Consider the following 25,693-nt stretch of genomic DNA (forward strand, 5'->3'; position numbering starts at 1 on the left):
CAAAGACCACCCTTCAGCTTGAGAGGGGATGTTAAAGTCATTGCTCACTCGGCAGAGAAACAAAGCTCAGCCAGTCAAACGAAGTGAGCTAGCCGAAGACTTGACAATCTGGCATAACTGCAAAGCTAACAGAATTCTGTTAGAGAGAGAGTTAAGATATTGATGTAAAGATATGTATATTAGGCACAATGTAATCTATCGTCATTAATCCATCAAATATTCAAACCGATAAATTCTCTCTGTAATTCAAACACATACTTCCACGTATTTTATCTTGCACCATTATTAAAATTAAAAACTTAATTTCATTTTGATTCATGGCTATGAATATGCTAATTTAACGATCATCGAAATACAATTGTATATAGAAGAATAAATAATCTTACGTACGTGTAGATACTAATATTATAACAAACCAAAAATGAAAAAAATTAATATAGGATGAAATTATATAATAGGTATGGAAGAGTTGAGTTGAATCAATTGGACGAGATCTGATTCGGGGATGCTTAGTGGCGGGAGAGAAAATTGACCGTAAGTAGAGCTTCCTCTTCTCATCTCTTGCATTGTCATCAGAGCCACAACCGTGTTCCTAAATATGCCTTCGTGTGCAAACCCTATGCCTTCGTTCTTAGATTCTATTTTAGTCTCCAAAAATCGATCTTGTCCTTGTTCACGTTCTTTTTCTGCTGGAAACAAGACATCTATGATGGCCTCGCATTCCTTGACGAGCTTTGAAACAAGGTCAGTCGTGAAGAATGGCTGCTCTAGAACCTTCTGGATGAACGGTAATCGCAATATGCTTCCAGTTTGCTTGTCGTATTTTTTCAATATTTTTGCCAATCCTGAAATCATAATAAACCCAGAGAAATTGTGTTTAGTTATAGTTTTGTTTGCTGAATGAATTTCGATTAATTAATTGGAGAACTAGACACGTGGTGTATTTAGACAATGTATGTTAAATTTCTTGTCAACTATCACATAATTAAGAAACCAAAGTTTGTTCAATTTAATTTACTACCATGACTAAATATTAAATTAAGGTCATTATCATATCATAAATTTTAGTTTTTAATTTGGTCAGAATTATAATTGACTTTAGGGACCTACTTCATTGCTGCTTGTTTGGTAACCAAAATAACAAACGAAATACATTTATTTTAGCCAATGCGTATGTGTCAAAAATATATGCCTAACTTAATTTTTTTTTAAATCTCAATCCCCAGGAAAAAAAATGTTAGCATGATATAATTCGATATATTGTTATAAAAAAGATAGGCTTTGAAGGAATGAATTGAATCATGGTGCCATTGGAATTTACTTTAGCATAAATTTATAATTTTGAGGGGAAAAATTGTATATGAATACCAGTGTAATTGATGTTACTGTAATTCTCTAAGAGAACCATTTCTCCGTGGAAGTCAACGATGTCTTTTCTGATTTTTTCCATTGCCTCTTTGTATAGAATCTCCGAGGGTTGATCTCCATTTGAACCCCACATGTTAACCACCGACTGGATTCTATGTTGTAACTCCTGCAATATTGTTTTTAAATTCAAATTAATACACCGATCAATTATATTTGATATCAATTTAATCTTAAGATGAGCTGTATCATACTGATCAACCAACAATAAAACGTAACATGTAAAATTTTCAAGTTTATTATTTAAAAATAATAATTAAAAAATCGGGGGTTATTCTTAAAAAAGAAAAGTGAACTTCATTTATGTAAGTTCAAATCAGAAAGAACAGAAAACTTGAAAACTAATTTTATGTAAGATCAATTTCAATCCACACCAAATTTGATATGAGAAGTGACACATTTGATGTGGATTTGCTCCAACCTACACCAAATTTTACACTAAATTTAGTATAGATAAATAGTATCAAATCAAATTTGGTGTGAGACTATTCATCCACACCAAATTTGGTGTAGCACAATTTTAAATTGCAAATTCATAACAAAAAAGTCAATTTATTATTTTGACTTTAATTCAAATAATTTATATAAAAATACATATTCTCAATTAAAAAAGAGAATAAATAAGATAAAATAAATTACATAACATTAATTAAACACAATACATACTAAATAAAGTACCACAACAATTATACTAATAAAAATAGATATACAGCCTCAATAAAAATATAATTAAACACATGACATAATGAAAAAGTGCAAATTGAAAAATATAAATGCATGCATAAAAATAAATAAATAAATACAAAGTTAAATTTTTTAAAAATTCTTTGTGTTTTTATTAATTAAAAATGTTAATTTTGTAATATTAATATAATATTTTGCATTATTATAAATTAATTTAATATTATTGATATAGAATAACAATATATTATTTATAATATTACTATTGACATAACAAATTAATAGAGAGGTAAATATGCAATTGATAAAAATTATATTGAAAAGTATAAAAAAAAATATTCTTTTTATTGTGAGATTTGGAAATGAAAGCATTGTAGTTGTATCAATTTGGTGTAAAAATTACATCAATTTGATGTTATGTGTTGGAGATGGTCTAAGCATTTGAGAACTCATTGAATAGCATTTTTAAAGCCTTAAATATTTCACTTCATCTAATTGAATTGTAATTTGTATACCTCTGTATTATAATATAAAGGACTTTATGACTAACATTGTTAGCATCTTTAATGGAATGATTCTCATACTACTGTTTTTTTTTTTTTTTTTAAATAAGACTTTTGTAAAGTATTGACAACATGAATAAATTCCAGGCTAATATAACCATAAAAAGTTTCTGTTTTCACAGGAATATAACTATGTGTGCGGTCATCATAATTCTTTAATGGGTAATTTAGCAAAATAGCCAAAACAAACCTTTAGAATTGCTAAATAGCCAAGGTTTTGTAAATACTAAGTAAATAGCCAGATAGCATTTAAGACAAATCAGAATTTACTAAAAAACCCTATATTTCCCGCCCATGCACACGAATGACTTTTAAAAAAAAAAAAAAAATAAATAAATAAGTTAACGTGTAACGAAAAACTAGGAGCATTAACTGCAATTGATTCCGAATATCTCTCCACCATTTTCATACGCCATTAAGAAAAAAAACTCCCAAAAATATTTCAAATCCTCTCCTCTCTGCGACGAACAGGGTTTTTCATTTGGGCGACCGACGAACAAGAAAAAATTTCCAGATCGCGTCCTCAAGACGGCTCCAACAGGTATGCATGTGCGATTATTCTGCAATGGAAACTCTTATTTACCAATATTCATCCTCGATTTCCTTATTAAAGTATCAAAATTTGTATTTACAGCCACGATTTACTTCATAAACAAAGAAAACAATTTATTTTCCTTTATTTTTTGGATTCGATTATGAAATATACGGTATAGAACATTCATCTCCCTATATATTGTGAGTCCCTGTATTAATGGCTATAATCCAAACATTTACACACAACCCTGTTCATGACCTCGAAATTTTGGGGAACCGATTATTGTGAACGAGTATTTACAAAACCTTGGCTAAATAGCAAATCATAAGGTTTGATTTGGCTATTTTGCTAATTTTTTGTTCTTTAATTATATTTTACAGAAACAAAATCTGGAATTGATTAAATATTGTTAGCAAAGAAAGTACTATATTTCTGACAAATTCAATTGAATCCATTTTGTCAAGAATCCATTACAAAAATATAATTGTTCTGGTGGGCAAATATTGTAAGCTTATTACATGAAGTGCACAAATTCTCCAAATCCATGCAAACACTCAAATTAAGCACAAACAGGTAACCTTTGGGTTGAACTTGGAAGCATAAAAAAAAAAAAAAAAAAAAAAAAAAAAAAAAAAAAAAAACAACAACAACAACACACCCTTTGGGTGGTTGAAAAAAAAGTAAGTAATCTTTGGGTGTCTTCGGGTCAACTTAGTCCACTAGGCCAAACTCAAAGACCCAAAACAGCTCAAGAATATTTCTAATTTACATTTAGACTTGATCTTTCTAATTCGAGCATTCCGAAAATACTCAACAATACTATACACTAATATGAAAAATGTACCTTGTGGCGGATAATGAAATCCTCTTCTTGCTCCATGAAGAAGGCATTGAACTTCTCAATCTCATTGTTCAAAACTATCACAAACCCGGCCTCTCCTCCACCATCCGATGTGTTCAACAAAGCCGGGGCCGAAGAAGAGATCAACTTCACTTGCCTCTTCAATTCCTTGTACGACAAGAATTTGTCCCGCCAATCCGGAAGAGTCTCTTGAATTTGTTGCTTTAGTTGCTTCCCAAACTTCATTGTTGATCCGAGTTTTAGCTAGTTAGTTAGGCAAAAAGGAGGAAGAGAAGAGAAGGGTAGTTTGGCTTTGATCCGAATAAATGTAGATAAGTAGGATAAAAAGTTTGATCATTGTAATGAAGTGTTTTTTTGTCAAAGAAGTATAGGCTTTTATTGTTGGCCAAAAAGAGGATTTATCGTTGGAATATTAGGAGGCATATGCTTGGCGTGACGAAGTGAGGAGTCGTTGAAGTAAAGAGAATTCTTCAGCATATTCGGTTAATATATATCGCCACATCTTTATATAATAATAATTGTCATAAAAGAAAGTCACGAGTATAAGAAAATTGACTATATAGTAACATTCTTATATGTGGCATGATATTTGCTCTACAATTGGTTTGATTTAATTATTGGGTTTTGAAGACTAATGGAGGCGGTTTCATGAAGGAAGAATCTGATTGGTGCCGTACGATCTGTCACGTGGGTTTTAGTTGGTTTTGGTTGTAGGAAATGGGCTGTGAGTCACGGAATTAAAAGGATTATTCCCGGGAATCTCCCAAGAATCAACTACGGTGAAATGAAAATTAAATCAAGTAACATTAATATTTTAGTTTTTGATGAGCTGTTTGGTAAGGTTAACGTATCGCCAAACTAGAGGAATTATAAATACTTTATACAAAAAATTAGCAAAATAGCCAAATCAAACCTTATGATTTGCTATTTAGCCAAGGTTTTGTAAATACTAAGTAAATAGCCGGGTTGATGACGTGGCCCAATCATGGGTTTTTTTATTTCCGAAAAAACCCTGTTATGTTTGAATTTTGAATTACAAAATTTGAATTTTCGGTATAAATGGTTCCCGAATTTATTTGAATTGTTTCCCAATATAATAGAACGTGATCTGGTCAAATTACGGTTCCTTTTTTTTAGGGAATAAATTTGCACCCGAGCTATTTATTTGTTTCTCTTTATATATTTTTGTTGATATTATTCGCTAGATTATATTCCCTCGTTTATTATTTAAATTCTTGTTCATAAAGCCCAGAATTTTTCACACGTTGTTACAGTTTCTTCTCGCCATGTCTGGTTTTTCGCTGCTTGAGTCAGGTGATGAAAGTTTTTTAATTTTGATTTCATTCTTGAGGTTTATCACAGTTTATTTACGAATATTTACGTTGGTGTTATAATGCAGTTAAGCTTTTTGAACGCCAATGGAGGGAGATTCACAATTCAGGTGATGTAAATACAGGATGTAATTTAAATGATTTACAGACTGTTATTTACGATGATCTTGATTTGAAAAACTTCCCAATGAATTTTGACGTTAATGTCAATAACGTATTTACGCGAAAGGATGTTCTTGTGGCTGCTATGAGCATGATTGCACTTCGTGGTAACTTTGAATTCCGGGTTCAGAGATCGAGCAAAACCCGATATACTATTGTATGTTTGAATGTTGGATGTTGCTGGATTATGAGAGCGTCTGTATGTTCTTCATCAAATATGTGGGTCATTAGGACGTTTGTAAAAGAACATAATTGTTACGGATCTTCTATTGTTCATAAGCATAAACAGGCGTCGTCGTCGTTGATAAGCAAGTGTATTAAAGATGATTTTAGGGGTTCAATGGCTGACAAAATTTCAGCAGTTGGTGTTGTTGAAATAATGAAGTCTCGATATAAAGTTGATACTAGTTATTTCAAGGCGTGGAAGGGACGTGCAGAGGTGCTAAAAGAGTTGCGTGGTGACTACGAAAAATCATACAGTCATTTACCTGTAATTGGTGATTTGATTGTTGAAAAGAATCCAGGTATTTTCGAATATTGTTTTAAGTATCACTCTCTGCATTGATTTTTTATGGAAATATATGTTGAGTTGCATTTGTATTTACATTTATTTACAACATTGGCAGTTAATAGATCATAACCGATTTACTGTTTTATATTTACACAGGTTCATATTGTGTTACAGAAGTAAATCCTGATAAGTCATTCAAATATTTTTTCTTGGCTCTTGGGGCGTCGGTGCATGGATTCCAGTATTGTAGGCCAGTTATTTCGGTGGATGGCACATTTTTGAAAGGGAAATCACATGGTACGTTACTTTTGGCGACTGCTCAGGATGGGGATAATCATTTGTTCCCACTGGCTTTTAGTATTGTTGATTCTGAAAATGACAAATCTTGGAATTGGTTCATGGTGCAATTGAGGCATGTTTATGGGGTCAAGGAGGACTTGGTATTTGTATCGGATAGAAATTTGTCAATCCCTAAGGCAGTTCATGATGTATTTCCTGAGGCCAAATTTGCTATATGCATGCAACACTTATGGGCTAACGTGAAAACAAAATTTGGGAAGTCTTTCATTCAGCCTCTGTTTTATAGGTGTGCTAAGGCTTACACGCCGAAAGAGTTTGATTTCTTTTTGAACATTATCTCGTGCTCTAATAAAAAGATCAAAAAATATTTGCTGCGGGCCAATCCAGAATTGTGGTCACGAAGTCATTTTCCAGGAAAGAGGTTTAATGTGATGACTACCAATATTTCGGAGTGCTTGAATGCAGTTTTGAGAGAAGCAAGGGGCTGGCCTGTGGCCATGTTGGTACTGTGTTATCGTAGCCTTATTCAAGATTGGTTCAATAAGAAAAGACTTCTCATTCCTAAAATGCAATCCGGCCTTACAAATACTGGTCTCAAGATGCTATTTGAGTCTCAAGAAGCTGCAAGGACTATGAACGTAAGTTTATAATGAATGTTGTGTAAATAATTGTAAATAACATTGATATTTACTAACGTTCAACTATTTACAGGTTTATGCTATTAATGAGTGTCAGTTTGAAGTTGTTGATGGTGCTAGACGTTTGATTGTTGACACCAATACTAGATATTGCAGTTGCAATTATTGGCAACTAGAAGACTTTCCTTGTGCCCATGCTGTAGCTGCTTTATATCGTAGGAATTTGAGGCCCATTGATTATGTACCTGCATATTATTCTCAACAAAATTATTGTGCAACGTATGCCATAGATGTAGTTCCTGTTTGCCATGATGGAGTTTGGGATCTGCCAGCAGATGCTGTTACAATACCACCACCAGTTCAGAAACGTTTAGCTGGGAGACCTAGAGAGAAAAGGTTTCGTTCCAAGTCGGAAAGAGTTCAGCCATATCGACAAAGATGTAGCAAATGTGGACAACTAGGTCACAATAAAAGAGGATGTGTGTAATCATGTTGTTTTTGAGCTGCTGTTTTTTTAATATGCTATTTATTGTTGAACTATTGTTTTTTACTAATAAAGATGTTGAACTCTTTTGTTTGAAATTTATTTTCAATTTTAAAATAATAAATTACTCTGTACATATAACAACAGTAAATAGATATTTATAGGTTTAAGTACACCTTTGTAAATATGATCAAAGTGCTGATTTGTTAATATATATACGTTGTAAATATCTCTTGTAAAGTTTGGTTGTTTTATGTATGGTTCAGTAAACGTATGTAAATAATGATGTTTGAATGTGCATTTACAAGTGTAAACGTATGTTTCAATTTACATTCGTCTTGATTGCAAAAAAAAGAGTTTAACATCTTAATATATAGGTCTTAGAAATGTCAAAGTTTTGTTTTGAAATGACAAAGTTTAGTTTTTTGTTAATATATATAAGTTGTAAATAACCCTTATAAAGTTTGGTTGATTTATGTAGGGATAAGTAAACTTATGTAAATAATGATGGTTGAATGTTCTTGAGCAATGCGTATACAGAAGTAAATCCTGTATTTACATAAGTAGTGATTGCAAAAAAAGAGTTTAACATCATAATATATAGGTCTTAGAAATGACAAAGTTTAGTGATATGTATGTTTCTTTGGATTAACATTCAATCCAAATACCAAAAGAGTTTCTAAACATAAAACCCAAAATACACGTAATTAGTACTAGAATTAACTTGAAAATCCGGGTGCTGAATTAAAAAGCAAGATAAATGGTTAGACATCGTCGATGTTGAGTGAGAAACTAGGCTGGCTGCTTGGATTCTCATCAACTTGCTTGGTTCCTTTCTTTTTCGTGACATATGGGGAATGTAGTGTTGCTGGTTTCTTTATAACGCGTTTTGGTCTCTCATTCACTGCAAGCTTCATTGCAACTGCTTCGCCGTTTTTCTTGAGACGCTTTTTCACTCTTGTTTCGTCCTTCTCGGTTGGAGCTTTATTGTCACCAACCTGGGGGACCTGTGTCGCAGCAACGATGTCAACGTTATCCAGCATATATCGCCAATCATCTTGTAATCTCTTCAATGAGTCCTGGAAATATTTTAATCATTTATTTACAAAAATCTTTTAGTTGTAAATATAAACTTGTTTAACATACTGGGCTGTAATTCACTAGTTTGTCTGGTCCCAACAGAGGTGATATGTCATGCTCCACATTGTCCTGATTCATATAAATATTGGAATTACTAGTCATATGTGAAGATTTAATTTTATTGAAGTTTTATTATTTACAAACATTACCGTGCCCTCTTTTTGGATGTTTACGTCTACGTACTCAACCGGCTGAATTGAAGATTGTCCTTCCTCTCTTTGATTGTCATTTTTATCTTTCTTTGACCTCATCTTCATCTGTAAAGTTTTAAATATTAAAGAATATAATTCTTATAGGTGTTTCATGCAGAAATAAGTAAACCATTGGTTTGATGTTATTGAAAAGGTAGCATTTTCCATACCAATTTTGTCAATGTCAATTGATATGACTTGATTGCCTCTTCCAATACTTTTTGTTCAAGCTGTGCATTAGGTTGTGCCGCGATGTTTGTTGTCACTTTGGTTTGTACAACGGTGGCGTCTTCAGCCTGTGTGCATATGTAAATACAAATGAATTTAGATATACAATGTTAATATATATTAATATAGTTGATTGGGCCGAATTTACTTGTGTAATTTCTTTTTCAATCTGAGCAGTAGGTTCGGTATTCTTGTCAAGGTATACTTCGACCTGAAAAATTCACAACGTTAATCAATGTTATCATTAAGTTTATTAACGTATTAAGGTTCTATTATTTACCTCGTTCATGTCTTCTTCATCAGTATCGTGCGCGATAACGTCTTCGGGTTTATTGTTGGGTGTCCCTTCAACCTGTTTAAAAGTTTGTTGTAAATACTAGGAATACATTAATTAGTGTAAATACAATAAATACTGTAATTAGTAAATGTTTAGGAGATTACTATATTGTGAGGTGCATGAGGTGAATTATCATCTCTATGAATAAACTGGTTTACGATTTCCACCAACTTGTTGTACTTTTCGTTAACGTCCTCTATTTCTTTTTGCATTTTATACATTCTGCGATGTGTAAAATCTAAGTCGTCTTTGAGAAATTGGATTTCCTCGTTCACATCTTTTGGAGCTGAATTGTTTGAGGAGGTTGCGTTGTTGGTGACCTTTGATTTCCCTTTTTTTGATGCTGGACTTATGTCATTGGCCCTAGGAGGATGTCGTAGAGTGGGTTTTGATTCATCACGTGGTTCGAATCCCAATGCCAACTCTTCTTCCGTAGGTATCACGGGGATTATCCTAATCTGTTTGTAGTATTACAAATCAAATATTTGTTAGTATTTACACTTAAATATTAACATAAATGTTATGTTATAGTAAATACCTTGATATTTTCGAATATAGCCACCTTGAGCTCATCGTAGGTGGGGGTGCAATCAAACGCCCACTTTAACATTCTTGGAATGTTATGTTCTGGTTGGCGGGTTGTGAAGGTTTGAGCTGCAAACTCTGGAATTACTTCGAATGCCCATGCAACTAAGGGTTGAAGAAAACCCTCAATGTTGAATCCTTTGGTACCAACACAGCCAGTTTGCAATTTCCTCATTGATGCACATAGTGCATTGTAGCTGACTTGGCCCCATGGATATGAAGAAAACAGTTGAGGGTCAGCTGCCATACGAAGGTGTTTATCATTGATTTCGACCTTTAGTTCCCTTGGTAACACCATAAGCTCTAGGATGCACACATTCATCAGGGCAATCCTATCTTCATCACTCCCGCCAAAGCTTCCGGACAACATTCCTAGTAAATACCTTGCTTTTTGAGTACCACTCACCATAAAGTACTCATCTTTGAGAGGGTTGTCAGGGCGCAAGTCGTTGTCAATGTCAGGAATTGGCCCGCATTTCAATCCTGAAAAATTCTCATGTTCTCAGTTTTCATTATCTATAAAGTTATGTAAATAAATGGTGAAAATTGTGGGTACCTGAAAAGAGCTCGAAATCATAGACATTGAATGCCAAAACATTACCCCCTATGTTGAAAAGGAGTTCAGTAGGGTCCTCGGAATGTACTTGTGATAAGACCAGTAGATGTATTAACTTCTTAGGGTATGTGGTCCCCTGTAAGTTTTGGAACTTCCCAAATGGTCCTTGGTTGAATAAATTCTTCTGGAAATCAGTTGTCAGGCTTCTTTTGAGTAAATACATTATATCAAACTGAGAGTGAGCTATTATTCGCTGCTGTGTATCCCAGAATGTTTTTGGGATTATGAGCTCGCCAAACTGTAAATTCAAGTTAGTTTCAAACTACTCATAAATACATATGATGTCAACGGTTATTTTTGAAATTTACCTTGTGGTCGGTGTGTGTTGTTTGTGATCCTTTCCCTGTTTTCTCTCTACGGGATCTAACTATTTTTCTTGGAGGTTTTGCTGGGACCTACAATATCATCACGCAACATCATTGTAAATAGTGTTTGTTGTAAATATTCTTAGGCCAAATTATTTATGGGTAATTTAGAAAAATAGCCAACTTAAACGTTGAGAATTGCTAAATAGCCAAGGTTTGGTAAATAGTAGGTAAATAGCCATTTTTATATATTTACAAATGTAAATATCAAGTAAATAGCCACTGCCATATCAAGCCACGTCATCATTTATGGCTATTTACTTAATATTTACCAAACCTTGGCTATTTAGCAATATCAAACGTTTAAGTTGGCTATTTTTCTAATTTTTTGATTATTTATTGAAACATATCATAAACGTTAATTTACCTCTACTTCAGATGAGGGTGTAATTGTTAGCTCTTTGTTTTTGACAGCTGGAGTTTTTGTTCTTGCCATAGTGAGTTAAGTTTTTCTGCCCTGAAATAAATTCAATCTTGTTTAATCATATTTCAATCTGTCTATGAAAATAAGTTCAGGATACGACAAATTATACAGTAAATATGCGTAAATAAACACTTACACGAATCCGAAATGTATTTACATACATTTACTACACACATTAACAAACACATTAACTACACACATTAACAACCAGTTCTGTCTATTAATATTTACATACATTTACTACACACATTAACAACCAGTCCTGTTGTCAAAACCAAGGTTTACAACCTCGGATTAACTCAGATTTACTGCAAACAAGTTCAAAACCTCTTCCATTCTATCAGTAAACACACAACCATTTTAAACGCAGTCACAATATTTTATCACATACAGTTTACACCGAAACCTGTTGTAAAATGACCACGCATCAATATATTGACAAACAAATCAAGATTAATTCCTCAAACTCGTTCACAATAATCGGTTCCCCAAAATTTCGAGGTCATGAACAGGGTTGTGTGTAAATGTTTGGATTATAGCCATTAATACAGGGACTCACAATATATAGGGAGATGAATGTTCTATACCGTATATTTCATAATCGAATCCAAAAAATAAAGGAAAATAAATTGTTTTCTTTGTTTATGAAGTAAATCGTGGCTGTAAATACAAATTTTGATACTTTAATAAGGAAATCGAGGATGAATATTGGTAAATAAGAGTTTCCATTGCAGAATAATCGCACATGCATACCTGTTGGAGCCGTCTTGAGGACGCGATCTGGAAATTTTTTCTTGTTCGTCGGTCGCCCAAATGAAGAACCCTGTTCGTCGCAGAGAGGAGAGGATTTGAAATATTTTTGGGAGTTTTTTTTCTTAATGGCGTATGAAAATGGTGGAGAGATATTCGGAATCAATTGCAGTTAATGCTCCTAGTTTTTCGTTACACGTTAACTTATTTATTTATTTATTTTTTTTTTTTTAAAAGTCATTCGTGTGCATGGGCGGGAAATATAGGGTTTTTTAGTAAATTCTGATTTGTCTTAAATGCTATCTGGCTATTTACTTAGTATTTACAAAACCTTGGCTATTTAGCAATTCTAAAGGTTTGTTTTGGCTATTTTGCTAAATTACCCTACTTTATAAGACTGTATACAAAAGAATCTTATAGATCTTTCTACCCTAGCTAGCTATATTGGAAGTATAAAGGTGTATTTTGTACAGTAAATATTAAATTTCTCGTGAGAAATATTAAAATCAAAATTATAGTATAGTGTGACAAAATACTCCTTAAATTTTAAACTTTACAAACGTAGACTATCAATTTTATAGTTGTCTCAAAGTTTATCCTTTCATTTCCGTCTATGTTTTAGTAGGTGATGTTTTACATGAGCTTAAAATAATTAAAAAGTGTAGTAACTAACATAACTTAGTTAAAAATTTCACACCACTTTCAAAATAAAAATTGTGGGTCGAATGACAACAAAGCTATCCTTAAAAAAAAGAACAAAATATATATATAACCTTTTCATAAAAGATGGTCTTGATCTCGTACACCGATCACCTCAAGATGGTTTGGTGTAGCAAATAAACCGATCCCAGAGATCTTCTACTCCGAGACAACTCTCATCACCAAAGTCAGATAACACTCGTGGTAGTATATGTTTATATGGAAAGAATCAAAGGCTCTCTTTTTCATTTTATGGATACCAAGCTCTTATTTAGTTTTGAGCTTAGCTTTATTGAAAGTGTAGACACGATAAAGAAAGAGAGAATCGGAAATGAGTGAGAGTGTTCCGAGACTTTGAATATTTCTTATCTTATTTCATATGAAATTGTAAAACCTATTTATACATATGGTAGATACATGAGAGTAGTCTAAATACATGTGAAGTAATAAAGACGTGTGATAAATATGCCTAGTAAATAGAGAGTAATAAATATTACACAGAGAACAAGACATAGAAAATAACATGATAAATAAATGCGACACTTTCCCATGTGAAATGAATGCCAAGAGGTGCGAGTTCCAAAGGCACACTTGTCAGGAAGAGGGGCGAAGTGACGAGGACGAGGTGAAGCTTAGCTCGGACAAGTTGGCGAACTGATGAGCTTGATTTCAACACTCCCCCTCAAGCTTGACTGTATATGTTGAGGAGGTCAAGCTTGCTACATAGCTCGGAGAAGGTCGCTCGAGGAAGGGCTTTGGTGAGAATGTCGGCGACCTGATGACCTGACGGAATGTATTCCATATCGATACTTTTTGCTTCAATCTTTTCACTGATGAAGTATCGGTCGATCTCGATATGTTTCGTTCTGTCATGGTGGACTGGATTTTTAGCTATGCTGAGAGCAGCTTGATTATCACAAAAAAGCTTGATTGGACCTTCGATGATGATCTTGAGGTCGTCGAGAACTCTCTTCAGCCAGATGCCTTCACATACTCCGCTTGCTAACGACCTGAGCTCGGCTTTTGCACTACTTCTTGAGACAACATATTGCTTCTTGCTTCGCCAGGTAACAAGATTTCCCCAGACGTATGTGCACATGCCTGATGTTGATCGTCTGTCTGGAACATATCCGGCCCAGTCCGCATCTGTGAACACTTCGGCACCACAACTTCGTCTTTTCTTGAAGGAGAGGCCAGTCCCTGGGGTAGCTTTGAGATATTTGAGGATCCTCATAACTGCATCCATGTGAGTTTTCGAAGGGTTAATCATGAATCGACTTACCATACTCACTGCGAATCCAATATCTGGTCTCGTGTGGGTGAGGTAGATGAGTTTTCCCACAAGCTGCTGAAATCTTTCTTTGTCAGTGGCGGCCTCGAAGGTGCGAGCTAGAAGTTTCACATTGGTATCCGTCGGAGTGTCTACTGGTTTGCAGCCAAGCATGCCAGTTTCTTTGAGGAGATCCAAAGTGTACTTGCGCTGTGAAACAGAGATACCCTTTTCAGACCGAGCTACCTCCATGCCAAGGAAGTATCGTAGGCTGCCGAGGTCCTTAACTTCGAACTCAGATGACAAAGTTTGCTTCAGTCTCCTGATCTCTTCTAGGTCGTCTCCAGTGATGACTATGTCGTCCACATACACACTCAGGATGGCGTGCTTGCCTTGTGTGGAGATCTTTGAGAAGAGTGTTGGATCTGCTTGACTCTGCTCGTAGTCGCAACGCTTGAGCACATTGGTGAATTTTTCGAACCATGCTCGTGGGGACTGTTTTAGTCCGTATAGAGACTTTTTTAGTTTGCAGACTTTGTTGGCACCTTGATCATTGTCGAATCCCGGTGGGAGTTGTATGTAGACTTCATCTTCCAACTCGCCATTTAGAAAAACATTCTTCACGTCGAGCTAAATGAGAGGCCAATCTAAGTTGGCTGCTAGTGAAATGAGGATTCTGATGGTATTGAACTTCGCGACTGGAGCAAACGTCTCTTGGTAGTCGATGCCATAAGCCTGAGTGTACCCTTTTGTGACAAGGCGGGCTTTGTATCTCTCCACTGTGCCATCTGGATTATGTTTGATGGTGAACAGCCATCTACATCCAACAGTTCGCTTGCCTGGTGGTAGCTCGACGATATTGTTGGTGAATCAAGCGCGTATTAGACACGAACATTCATTCTGATGCTACTTGTTTGAGATGATTCCACCATATAACCATATTAATGCGGAAAAATAATTAATTACGCTGATCATAAGCTAATTAAATTATGGTTATAATTAACAAGATCTAGCTATGTTTAATTAACTTAATTCACGAGAGCATATTTATCAAGCAACCGATTTGAGCGAAAAACGAATACTTACATTGATTTTCGGTTCAGCTACAGAACGCTCCTAAACCAATCGCGTACTCCTTGCGTCGTCTTGATGAAGGACTCGAGGATGACACCTTAGTCTTCCGAAACGTAATCTCCGAGACGAATAAGAAAGATGAGTGGGCACAGTCTTTCACTAGATCACGAAACTAGGTGTTTCGAGATCTCTCTCTTATTTTACTAAGAATGGAAACGAATTTCCGAGGGGAGGGAGAGGCAGATGCACGGCCAAGGGAGGCTAGTGATGCACGGAATTTTCACAAAATAATTGCTTATTTTTGCCTTCTCATGAACCCCTATTTATAGTAGTAAAAGGAGATATTCATGGAATCTTCCAGAATATTTTATTTCCTTTTATTGTGTTCACACTAGTGGATTAAATCTAGGTCATTGGATCTCAACAAGTGAATCCTACTTTTTCTCTCATCCATCAGATCAATATCTATGGGATATTATTCTCTATTTATATAGAGAATATATTATTTAGTGAGAGAATAAATGAGAATATATTATTTCCCTTTAAATATATTCTCATATATTCTCCTAAATACTTTCCTTTAAATAAGGAGAAAATATATGACAATATCTTATATTATTCTCTTTCCTTTATTTAAACAACTAAAGAGAAAATATTGGTAAATACCAATATCATGAAATTCGGATTTGATGGCACACAACCAAGGGGATTTGCGCAACAACCTAGTGCCAAAACCCTAAATCCGATTTTCATATTTTGTGCAAGGCCTAATTGCTTAAAAACCCAATTAATCATTTATTTACTTGGTCCAACAATAAATAAATAATTAATAATTGTTTATTTACTTGATCAAACAATAAATAAATAATTCTACCATAAATATTTATTTAATTCTGCGAATATCCGTTTTCCAGAATTAATGCTGTCAATCACAATTACAGCAAGTGAGATTAATAATGATAAACATTATTATACGAAAGTTCTTATCCGCCTTTATCAGAGCCGAATCGGGGACTATGGACCTAGTAATAGAAGCTTAACAAATCCGATGAAAAAGACAAAATAGTCATTTCTCTTTTTCCATCGATTCGTCTAATCTTGATCAAATACTCCACTTTGTAAGCCAAGACTGAACTCTCATTTATACTAGAATTATATTTACTCATCGTGACGAGTGTCCACTGATATAGTCAGTTCATGATCAAGATCCTCCAGGTTCAACCCGTGTCAAGAGAAGTCAATTTTTCCGTTATACTTCTCTTGATACATATCAGCCCTAAGCATTGTTGCTTCCCCAGTGAAAGATTCTTTCGAACGTTACTTACTTCGAAAGTGCTAGCAATCTATCGGTTCTGGAATCAACCCTTAGGTGAGTGAACATTAACCTTCTTTCAGGAAGGCTGAATTCCGTATCTGTAAATCACTTCCCACTCGAATCATGCTCTGAGAAAACTCCCAAGACATAAGCTGTGATTAGCATGAATAGCCTTTTAGCGAATGAGTCAAAGAGCTCAGTAACATAACCCAGTGTCCATGATCACTTCAGGATTTAGATCAAGTCTCACTGTGACCATCATAGTGGCCTCGGTTAGTGTGTCGTAACGGTCATTAAACGACACATCTACACCAAGACCTGTCCAGGTCGTACACTTACCACAAGTGTAGAATGCTCCCACATAGTGATCAGCCTTCACCTATGTGTTCCACATATATGACTTTAGATATAGCTTTCCAGGCGTATATCAGTCATCGACCATGTTTTAGCACACAGCCCGAACTCAGGTGCCCAACACGTGACTCAGTTAGATACGGAGGCTATGGAAGATAGTTGTTATTGATTCTAATTGTTTAGAACTCGGCCTACTAATCATATAATGTTAATAAAGTAATCTTATTATCGAATTTAGTAATCATTTATTCATTATCTTCAAGTGGGCAATATTCCTAACAGATATCCCACGTATCATTCTGTTCGAGGGCTTGGATCTCGGCATGACTCGCATCTCGCCACTCGAGACTTTGAAGGGCTTCCTCGATGGAGTTCGGCACTTTTCCTTCATCTAACTTCGCCACATAGGCTTGGTAGCCTGTAGATAAGTTCTCATAGTACACGTAATCCTCCATCCCGTATTGACCACACGACCGAGCAGGTTTTCTCAACGCAATTGGTAAGTCCGGAGATGAGGTGTTACCTTGTTCAGTAGTGTCGTGGTTCAGGTTCGGAGAGACATCTAGTTCGCGAGCTTGTACCGGACTCTGGGTGATGATCAGTTCGCATGGAGAGGGTTCAGAGGCTTGCGAGCTGGGAGTCGGAGACGGACTGGACGAGGTGGGATTATCTTGAACAGGTGAGGTCGGACTTTGGGGCGAGGTGATCGTGTTTTGGATAGGTAAGGAACTAGGTGGACTAAGAGGCGAGGTGAATTCTGGGTTTATGATGAGCCAATTTGGGAAGTTATTTTCATTATTCTCCCCCTGACGAGCTGAATTGGAGAAGTAAGGACTGAACTCATGAAAAGATACATCCATGGAGACTATTAATTTTCGTGATCGGGGTTCATAGCATTTGTAGCCTTTCTGGGTTGCTGAATAGCCAAGGAAGATGGACTTGAGCGATTTTTGTTCAAGTTTACCTTGGTCATAAGAATGAGTGAAGACTGAACAACATAAAACTTTCGCAGGTAGAGTTGAGATGAGTCGAGAGTGAGGGTATGTCTCTTGAAGGACTTGGGATGAGATTTTGTAGCCAAGGACACGATATGACATTCTGTTTATGAGGTAGGTGGCCGTGAGGACTGCTTCTCCCCAAAAATGAGATGTGACGTTTGAGGACCGTTACGACATATTAATGCGGAAAATAATTAATTACGCTGATCATAAGCTAATTAAATTATGGTTATAATAAACAAGATCTAGTTATGTTTAATTATTTTAATCACGAGAGCATATAAGTCAAGCAACCGATATAAGAGTAAACGAGTACTTACATTGATTTTCGGTTCAGCTACAGAACGCTCCAATCCAATCGCGTACTCCTTGCGTCGTCTTGATGAAGGACTCGAGGATGACACCTTAGTATTCCGAAACGTAATCTCCGAGACGAATAAGAAAGATGAGTGGACACAGTCTTTATCTCACTGGATCACGAAACTAGGTGTTTCGAGATCTCTCTCTTATTTTACTAAGAATGGAAACGAATTTCCAAGGGGAGGGAGAGAAAATTTCGCACGGCCAAGGGAGGGCCACGAAATTATTAGGTTAAAATCCTTTATTTTTGCCTTCTCATGAACCCCTATTTATAGTAGTAAAATGAGATATTCATGGAATCTTCCAGAATATTTTATTTCCTTTTAAGTTCACACTGGTGGATTAAATCTAGGCCCTTGGATCTCAACAAGTGAATCATACTTTTTCTCTCATCCATCAGATCAATATCTATGAGATATTATTCTTTTATTTAAATAGAGAATAATTTATTTAGTGAGATAATAAAGGAGAATATATTATTCTCTTAAATATTCCCCTAAATACTTTCCTTTAAATAAGGAGAAAATATAGGACAATATCTTATATTTTTCTCTCTCATTTATTTAAACAACTAAAGAGAAAATATTGGTAAATACCAATATTATAAAATTCGAATTTTAGGCACACGGCCAAGGGGGAATTTGCGCAAACCCTAGTGCCAAAAATTCCCAAATCCGATTTTCATATTTTGTGCAAGGCCCAATTGCTTAAAACCCAATTAATTATTTATTTACTTGGTCCAACAATAAACAAATAATTAATAATTGTTTATTTACTTGATCAAACAATAAATAAACAATTATACCATAAATATTTATTTAATTCTGCGAATACCCGTTTTCCAGAATTAATGATGTCAATCACAATTACAACAAGTGAGATTAATAATGATAAACATTATTATACGAAAGTTCTTATCCGCCTTTATCAGAGCCGAATCGGGGACTATGGACCTAGTAATAGAAGCTTAACAAATCCGATGAAAAAGACGAAATAGTCCTTTCTCTGTTGTCCATCGATTCGTCTAATCTTGGTCAAATACTCCACCTTGTAAGCCAAGACTGAACTCTCATTTATACAAGAATTATATTTACTCATCGTGACGAGTGTCCACTGATATAGTCAGTTCGTGATCAAGATCCTCCAGGTTCAACCCGTGTCAAGAGAAGTCAATATTTCCGTTATACTTTTCTTGATACATATCAGCCATAAGCATTGTTGCTTCCCCAGCGAAAGATTCTTTCGAACGTTACTTACTTCGAAAGTGCTAGCAATCTATCGGTTCTGGAATCAACCCTTAGGTGAGTGAACATTAACCTTCTTTCAGGAAGGCTGGATTCCGTATCTGTAAATCACTTCCCACTCGAATCATGCTCTGAGAAAACTCCCAAGACATAAGCTGTGATTAGCATGAATAGCCTTTTAGCGAATGAGTCAAAGAGCTCAGTAACATAACCCAGTGTCCATGATCACTTCAGGATTTAGATCAAGTCTCACTGTGACCATCATAGTGGCCTCGGTTAGTGTGTCGTAACGGTCCTTAAACGACACATCTACACCAAGACCTGTCCAGGTCGTACACTTACCACAAGTGTAGAATGCTCCCACATAGTGATCAGCCTTCACCTATGTGTTCCACATATATGACTTTAGATATAGCTTTCAAGGCGTATATCAGTCATCGACCATGTTTTAGTACACCGCCCGAACTCAGGTGCCCAGCACGTGACTCAGTTAGATACGGAGGCTATGGAAGATAGTTGTTATTGATTCTAATTGTTTAGAACTCAACCCACTAATCATATATGCTAATAAAGTAATCTTATTATCGAATTTAGTAATCATTTATTCATTATCTTCAAGTGGGCAATATTCCCAACAATCTCCCACTTTGACCAGAGAAGATAAGTTTCCTTCAGCCAATTTAATTCTTTGTCATCATTGTAGACGGTTTAGACCTTGACCCAGGATTGAGATTCCCATCATATGGATTCTCACTTTTATCTATACTCTGTCATTTATGTCGATCTGACATATATCCCATTTTCATATTATTCTAGTTCATGCATTTTTGCAAGTGATCTTTGACTTACCATTTAAGGTCAAGTCAAATTGTCCATAGTAAATAAATTTACTTTAGAACAAATTAACACTTCGCATACCATTAGATTATACACCAGACTTTATATCTAAAGATAACAAGTCTCCCTATCAAGGTGTACATCCCTTATTGGTGCCAAAACAGGTTGCACCATTGCATGGTTTGATCTCATCACCACTTACTATAGTGTGATATATTGAACGTGTTTAAATAAGAACTTTATTGACCTATTTCCATTACTTGGTTATTTATAGTTCATCCTTGTTTGTCGTGTTCATATTCAATATATACACAGGACTTTAAGGATTTACTATATTTAAATAACTAAGTATCTTACTATTTCCAGAAATTACAGTGTTTACAACACATGTAGTTATTCTCGGAAATACGACATTGTCTAAAGTCTAATTATTAGTCCTTTTAAAGACAATGTTGATAGCATCAACATTGAGCTCATACCTTATATCAATAAGTATGTTTGAGACATAATGGAACGAGCATGTCGTTTCTAAATTTAATTTTAGAAAGAGTTAGCTCAGTCAATTTACTTGTGTCATAATGAGGTCTAGAACTATAATAGTAATGACTTTATTCATGACACTTGTTTAGGAGCTATACTTATCGATCATTCTCAAAATATCGATTATAACAAACATCCATGTACAATCATGAAGTACTTAGGATCTACCTTTCATATTTCAAAAGGTTTAGTAGTATAACTACTTCGATCCATGTCTTTATGTTATTGGAACTTCATCCTCAAAGGACAGTTCATCTTCAATTTTGAAGATCCCTAATGAAGTGGTTCGTTGTATCAGAAAGAAGAGTATCATTGATGATAATGTCTCTCCTTAAGGGCTCAATCCCCTTGTCTTATAGCTTATTAAAGCTTAAACCATTTCATTAATCCTTTTATAGATCTCTATATTCCTTTAAGCTAATAGCTTAACAGGTAGATCTATTAAATATGGGCTAATAACTTTCAGACAAGTTAGTATGATCGATAGTGATATCTCAAGATCATGTCTTTCCATTTAAGGAAAGTTTATTGTTGATGAGCGTGACAATGATCCATTCTAGGATGCTCCCAAGACACATCTACACCAAGACCTGTCCAGGTCGTACACTTACCACAAATGTAGAATGCTCCCACATAGTGATCAACCTTCACCTATGTGTTCCACATATATGACTTTAGATATAGCTTTCCAGGCGTATATCAGTCATCGACCATGTTTTAGCACACCGCCCGAACTCAGGTGCCCAGCACGTGACTCAGTTAGATACGGAGGCTTTGGAAGATAGTTGTTGTTGATTTTAATTGTTTAGAACTCAACCCACTAATCATATAATGCTAATAAAGTAGTCTTATTATCGAATTTAGTAATCATTTATTCATTATCTTCAAGTGGGGAATATTCCCAACATTTTGTTGCGGGGTGTGAACACACGAGCTGGAGTGAATTATGCCATGTGTTTTGAAGAAATCGCCGAGCTCGAATTAAAGTAATCTCGAGCGTTGTCGGTGTGGACAATTTGGATGGAGGTGTTGAACTGTGTTTGGCCAGTTTGTGAAATGTTTTGAATAGGTTGGATGTTTCAGATTTTTGTTTCATCATATATATCCAACTAAGTCTAGTGTGGTCGTCAACAAAGAGAAGAAACCATCGAACTCCAGTGATATTGGGAACTTTTAAGGGTCCCCATATATCACTGTGAATTGTGGCAAATGGTTTGCACGAGGTGGAGTGATATGAACTTCGAGTATGTTTAGCGAACTCAAACATGTCACACTGAATGGAATTGATATTTTTATTGATAAACAAAGAAGGAAACAGTCTTTTGAGATACATGAAATTTGGATGTCTTAGTCTAAAGTGATTGAGCATGATCTCTTTATACTGGAGTGATTGTTGGGTGAGCTGACACATGGCGGGATGATCTGGCTTGATGACATTGAGTCCGGTACTCAGCTCGGCATTACCAATCTGTCTCCCCGTGACCTGTTCCTGAAACACACATGAACTTTCATAAAAAAAAGTTCGGCACTTAGAGTCTTTGTTGATCTTATGCACAGATAAGAGATTGCATTGTAGTTGGGGAACAAAGAACACAGATTCTAGCCTCATAGACTTCGTCAAGACCACGGTGCCAACACCAGTGACTTGAGTTTTGGCTCTGTTGGCGATGGTGACTGATATGCTTCTATTACAAACGGAGTAAGTTGTGAATAGACTTCGATTACCAGTCATGTGATCGGAGGCACCGGAGTCGACAATCCATGCTGTGGGATTCTCTGAGCTTACATGGAGGACTCTAGGAGAGTTACCTAGAGGACCAATGCCAGAGTGTTCTCCACTGAGTTGGACTTGTTGGATAAGCTTTTGGAGAATAACGAGTTGATTGTTGTTGAAGGGAGAGTCCGAGATCGAGGTCGAGGCAGCGGACGAAATGGATACCAAGTTTCTGATTGAGTTCGGATCCTTAGTGTCTCGGGTTGACTTCGAGCTCGGTGGTTTCCCATGCAGCTTCCAGCAGGTTTCTCGGAGGTGTCCAGGTCGTCTGCAATGGTCGCAGTAGGGGCGAGGTTTGCGAGGTTTCTCTGTTGAGTCGCGAGCTGCAAGTACTTCGTCTCCATGCGTGGTGAGGGCGGACGAGTCTGAAGATGAGCCCGTAATTGAGCTCGATTGGATAACTCCAAGCATGAGTTTCCTCCTGCTTTCCTCGTGTCTGACCGCGAAGAAGGCTTCACGGAGAGATGATAGTGGTTTTGTACTAAGTATCCGACCTCTGACCTCATCGAGGTCTTGGTTGAGACCGGATAATAGTTTAAACACACGTTTGGTCTCCACTATCCTGCGGTAGAGTTTTGAGTCTTCCGAGCAGGTCCACTGGTGCTGTTCGTAGAGGTAGATCTTCTGCCATAGATGCGTGAGCGAGCTGAAGAACTGAGTAACAGACATATCCCCTTGACGTAGGTCGTGGAGAGTGTTCTCAGTCTCAAACAGTTCGGACACATCTTCTGAGTTGGAGAAGATTTCTTTAGCTGCTTGCCAGATTTCCGCTGCCGTTGGATAAATGAGGAAGGTTTTCCCGATTTCGGGATGCATAGAGTTTACGAGCCAGGACATCACCATGTTGTTTTCGGCCTTCCAACTCTTAAACGCCGGATCTTCAATCTTCGGAGATTTAGCCACGCCTGTAAGGTAGTCATCTTTACCTCGTCCTGATATGAACATGAGCACGGACTGAGACCACTGTAGGAAGTTGGGGCCATTAAGTTTGTGGCTCGTGATATGTTGAAAGAAGGATTCAGATTGAGACTGAGTGGGCGAGGTCTGGAAGGTGATCGAAGTGGTGTTGAGGGCGGATGAGTTTTCGAAGGAGTTCATGATTATTGAATTTCTGGGCTCTGATACCATGTAGAAACGATAAAGAAAGAGAGAATCGGAAATGAGAGAGAGTGTTCCGAGATTTTGAATATTTATTATCTTATTTCATATGAAATTGTATCACCTATTTATACATATGGTAGATACATGAGAGTAATCTAAATACATGTGAAGTAATAAAGACGTGTAATAAATATGCCTAGTAAATAGAGAGTAATAAATATTACACAGAGAACAAGACATAGAAAATAACATGATAAATAAATGCGACACTTTCCCATGTGAAATGAATGCCAAGAGGTGCGAGTTCCAAATGCACACTTGTCAGGAAGAGGGGCGAAGTGACGAGGACGAGGTGAAGCTTAGCTCGGACAAGTTGGCGAACTGATGAGCTTGATTTCAACAGAAAGCAGTCCTTTTTTTTCAAACACTAAATTTCTTCACTAATATATGAATTATGCGTGTTTATAAAAATGGTTGTTATATTAGCAATTGATTGGGATGATTCAAGCAATTTTCATTGTACTTATCACATAAATTAATTAGTAGAGGATTTTGTTAAGGTCGGTGTTTATCCGCTTAAGATAATAGAGGATTTGGGTAGGGCAATGATAATTTAGATGGTATCTTCAAATTCATATTCCAGATGTACTAAATGTCAAAATGTGTTTGAAAGTCTTCAAATGAGGAGAAATTCTGGTTGGTACACCTTCAAACATGTACATGATAAAAAAAAAAAAAAAACTTATGCTTTGTCTTGGAAATTAAGTAATACATGTTAAGTAAGCATTAATTTGAACAATATTAAATAACCAAAATGTTAGAACTAGATGATTTTCACATATCATTAGAGATCAAGAAAGCCTACCTCAATCTATGATGAGAGCAACGACGGCGGTGACAGAATCATTGAAATTGGTTTTTCTCTTTTGACCATTTTTTACTTGAAAACTTTCTTTTGATGATATAGAAAAAATACGTAATGGGTTGAAAGATGACCAATCCCTAGAATTTCTCTTTATATAGACTCATCATCGGGGAATATAGGAAAATTACCTTTATTTTAATTAACCAATAAGATTTAATCTGATTATATATTAAGCCCACTAATTGGTATTACACTTGGGCCACACACATACTTGACCTTTATAAAATAAAGTCTAACATGTTCTAGATGACTCGGCTTTTTTTTTATCATCTTTCAAGTCTTTGAGCATTACGATAGGATAGGTTCTTTGCTTGAGAATGTGTTTTAATTGTAAGAGGAGTTGATTGGTCGTCTCTGCCTAAGACAAAATGGGAATGCACAATAGATGCGAGGAAGAAGAAAAATAGACCATGATTTATAAAGAAGTTATTGTCGGACCCATAAACATTATCTGGAATGCTGCAAAGGCGAGCCGCTTTTCAATTTGAAGAAGAGCCATCGAATCTTCTATTAAACCTAAACGACAACATGCTTGTCAACAAGATGGACAAATCAACCATGGTGTTTCATGTTGTTTTAATTACTAATAGCACCATTCATTTTTATATTCTCAAAGAAGGATTTTGTTATTTACCATTCTCCCTTATACTATTGCTTATATGGCACATCACATGTCCGTAAAAAGATGGAAAGATAAAAGCGAATGGAAGGATAAAATCTTATTGAGGAGGAATGTCACCACTGAATTGGTTTTTTTTTTTCATTCAGTTCGCAAAATGTGTACCTCCTCGATCTGAAATGAGTAAAACAGTTGTAGAAGATGGGGTTGATAAATTAATAATATTATTAATTTCAAAAATAAAAATAAAATATATCTAGTAAATAAACAATGCAAAAAGTCATACTCTTGGAATTAAATTGTTTAAGTTATATATCTTTAAAGTTGAAGATCAAAGCAAGGATTGAAACGTCGCTTCGCCTCCATGCCCCTCAAAAATCATAAATTTTGTGGTAGCCGATAGTAATTGCAACATAAATATGTGAAAGTTGAAAATAAATGTGTTTATGAAAATT

General features: G+C 35.7%; 1 protein-coding gene across 1 annotated transcript; it reads right to left on the bottom strand.

Moving 5' to 3' along the window:
• Positions 1–389: 389 nt before the first annotated feature.
• On the bottom strand, positions 390–4,380 carry SPX3 (SPX domain protein 3). The gene is made up of 3 exons (XM_089612842.1): positions 4,049–4,380; positions 1,369–1,534; positions 390–845 (listed from the first exon to the last, which is right to left on the bottom strand). Exons 1-3 carry the CDS (start codon positions 4,289–4,291, stop codon positions 448–450), a joined length of 807 nt encoding a protein of 268 aa, XP_089468968.1. The 5' UTR covers positions 4,292–4,380; the 3' UTR covers positions 390–447.
• Positions 4,381–25,693: the final 21,313 nt, after the last annotated feature.

This window comes from Urtica dioica, chromosome 4 (genome assembly GCF_054948205.1).
Source record: "Urtica dioica subsp. dioica isolate 48M chromosome 4, U.dioica_male_clone48M_v1_H2, whole genome shotgun sequence".
Lineage (NCBI taxonomy): Eukaryota > Viridiplantae > Streptophyta > Magnoliopsida > Rosales > Urticaceae > Urtica > Urtica dioica.

What these genes read in the sequence shown, in the direction of transcription:
- SPX3 (XM_089612842.1), bottom strand. Translation starts at nt 4,291, where the DNA reads ATGAAGTTTGGGAAGCAACTAAAGCAACAAATTCAAGAGACTCTTCCG. An exon ending in ATTTCATTATCCGCCACAAG is followed by an intron (nt 1,535 to 4,048) that starts GTACATTTTTCA and finishes ACAATATTGCAG; the next exon opens with GAGTTACAACATAGAATCCA. An exon ending in CAGTAACATCAATTACACTG is followed by an intron (nt 846 to 1,368) that starts GTATTCATATAC and finishes TTATGATTTCAG; the next exon opens with GATTGGCAAAAATATTGAAA.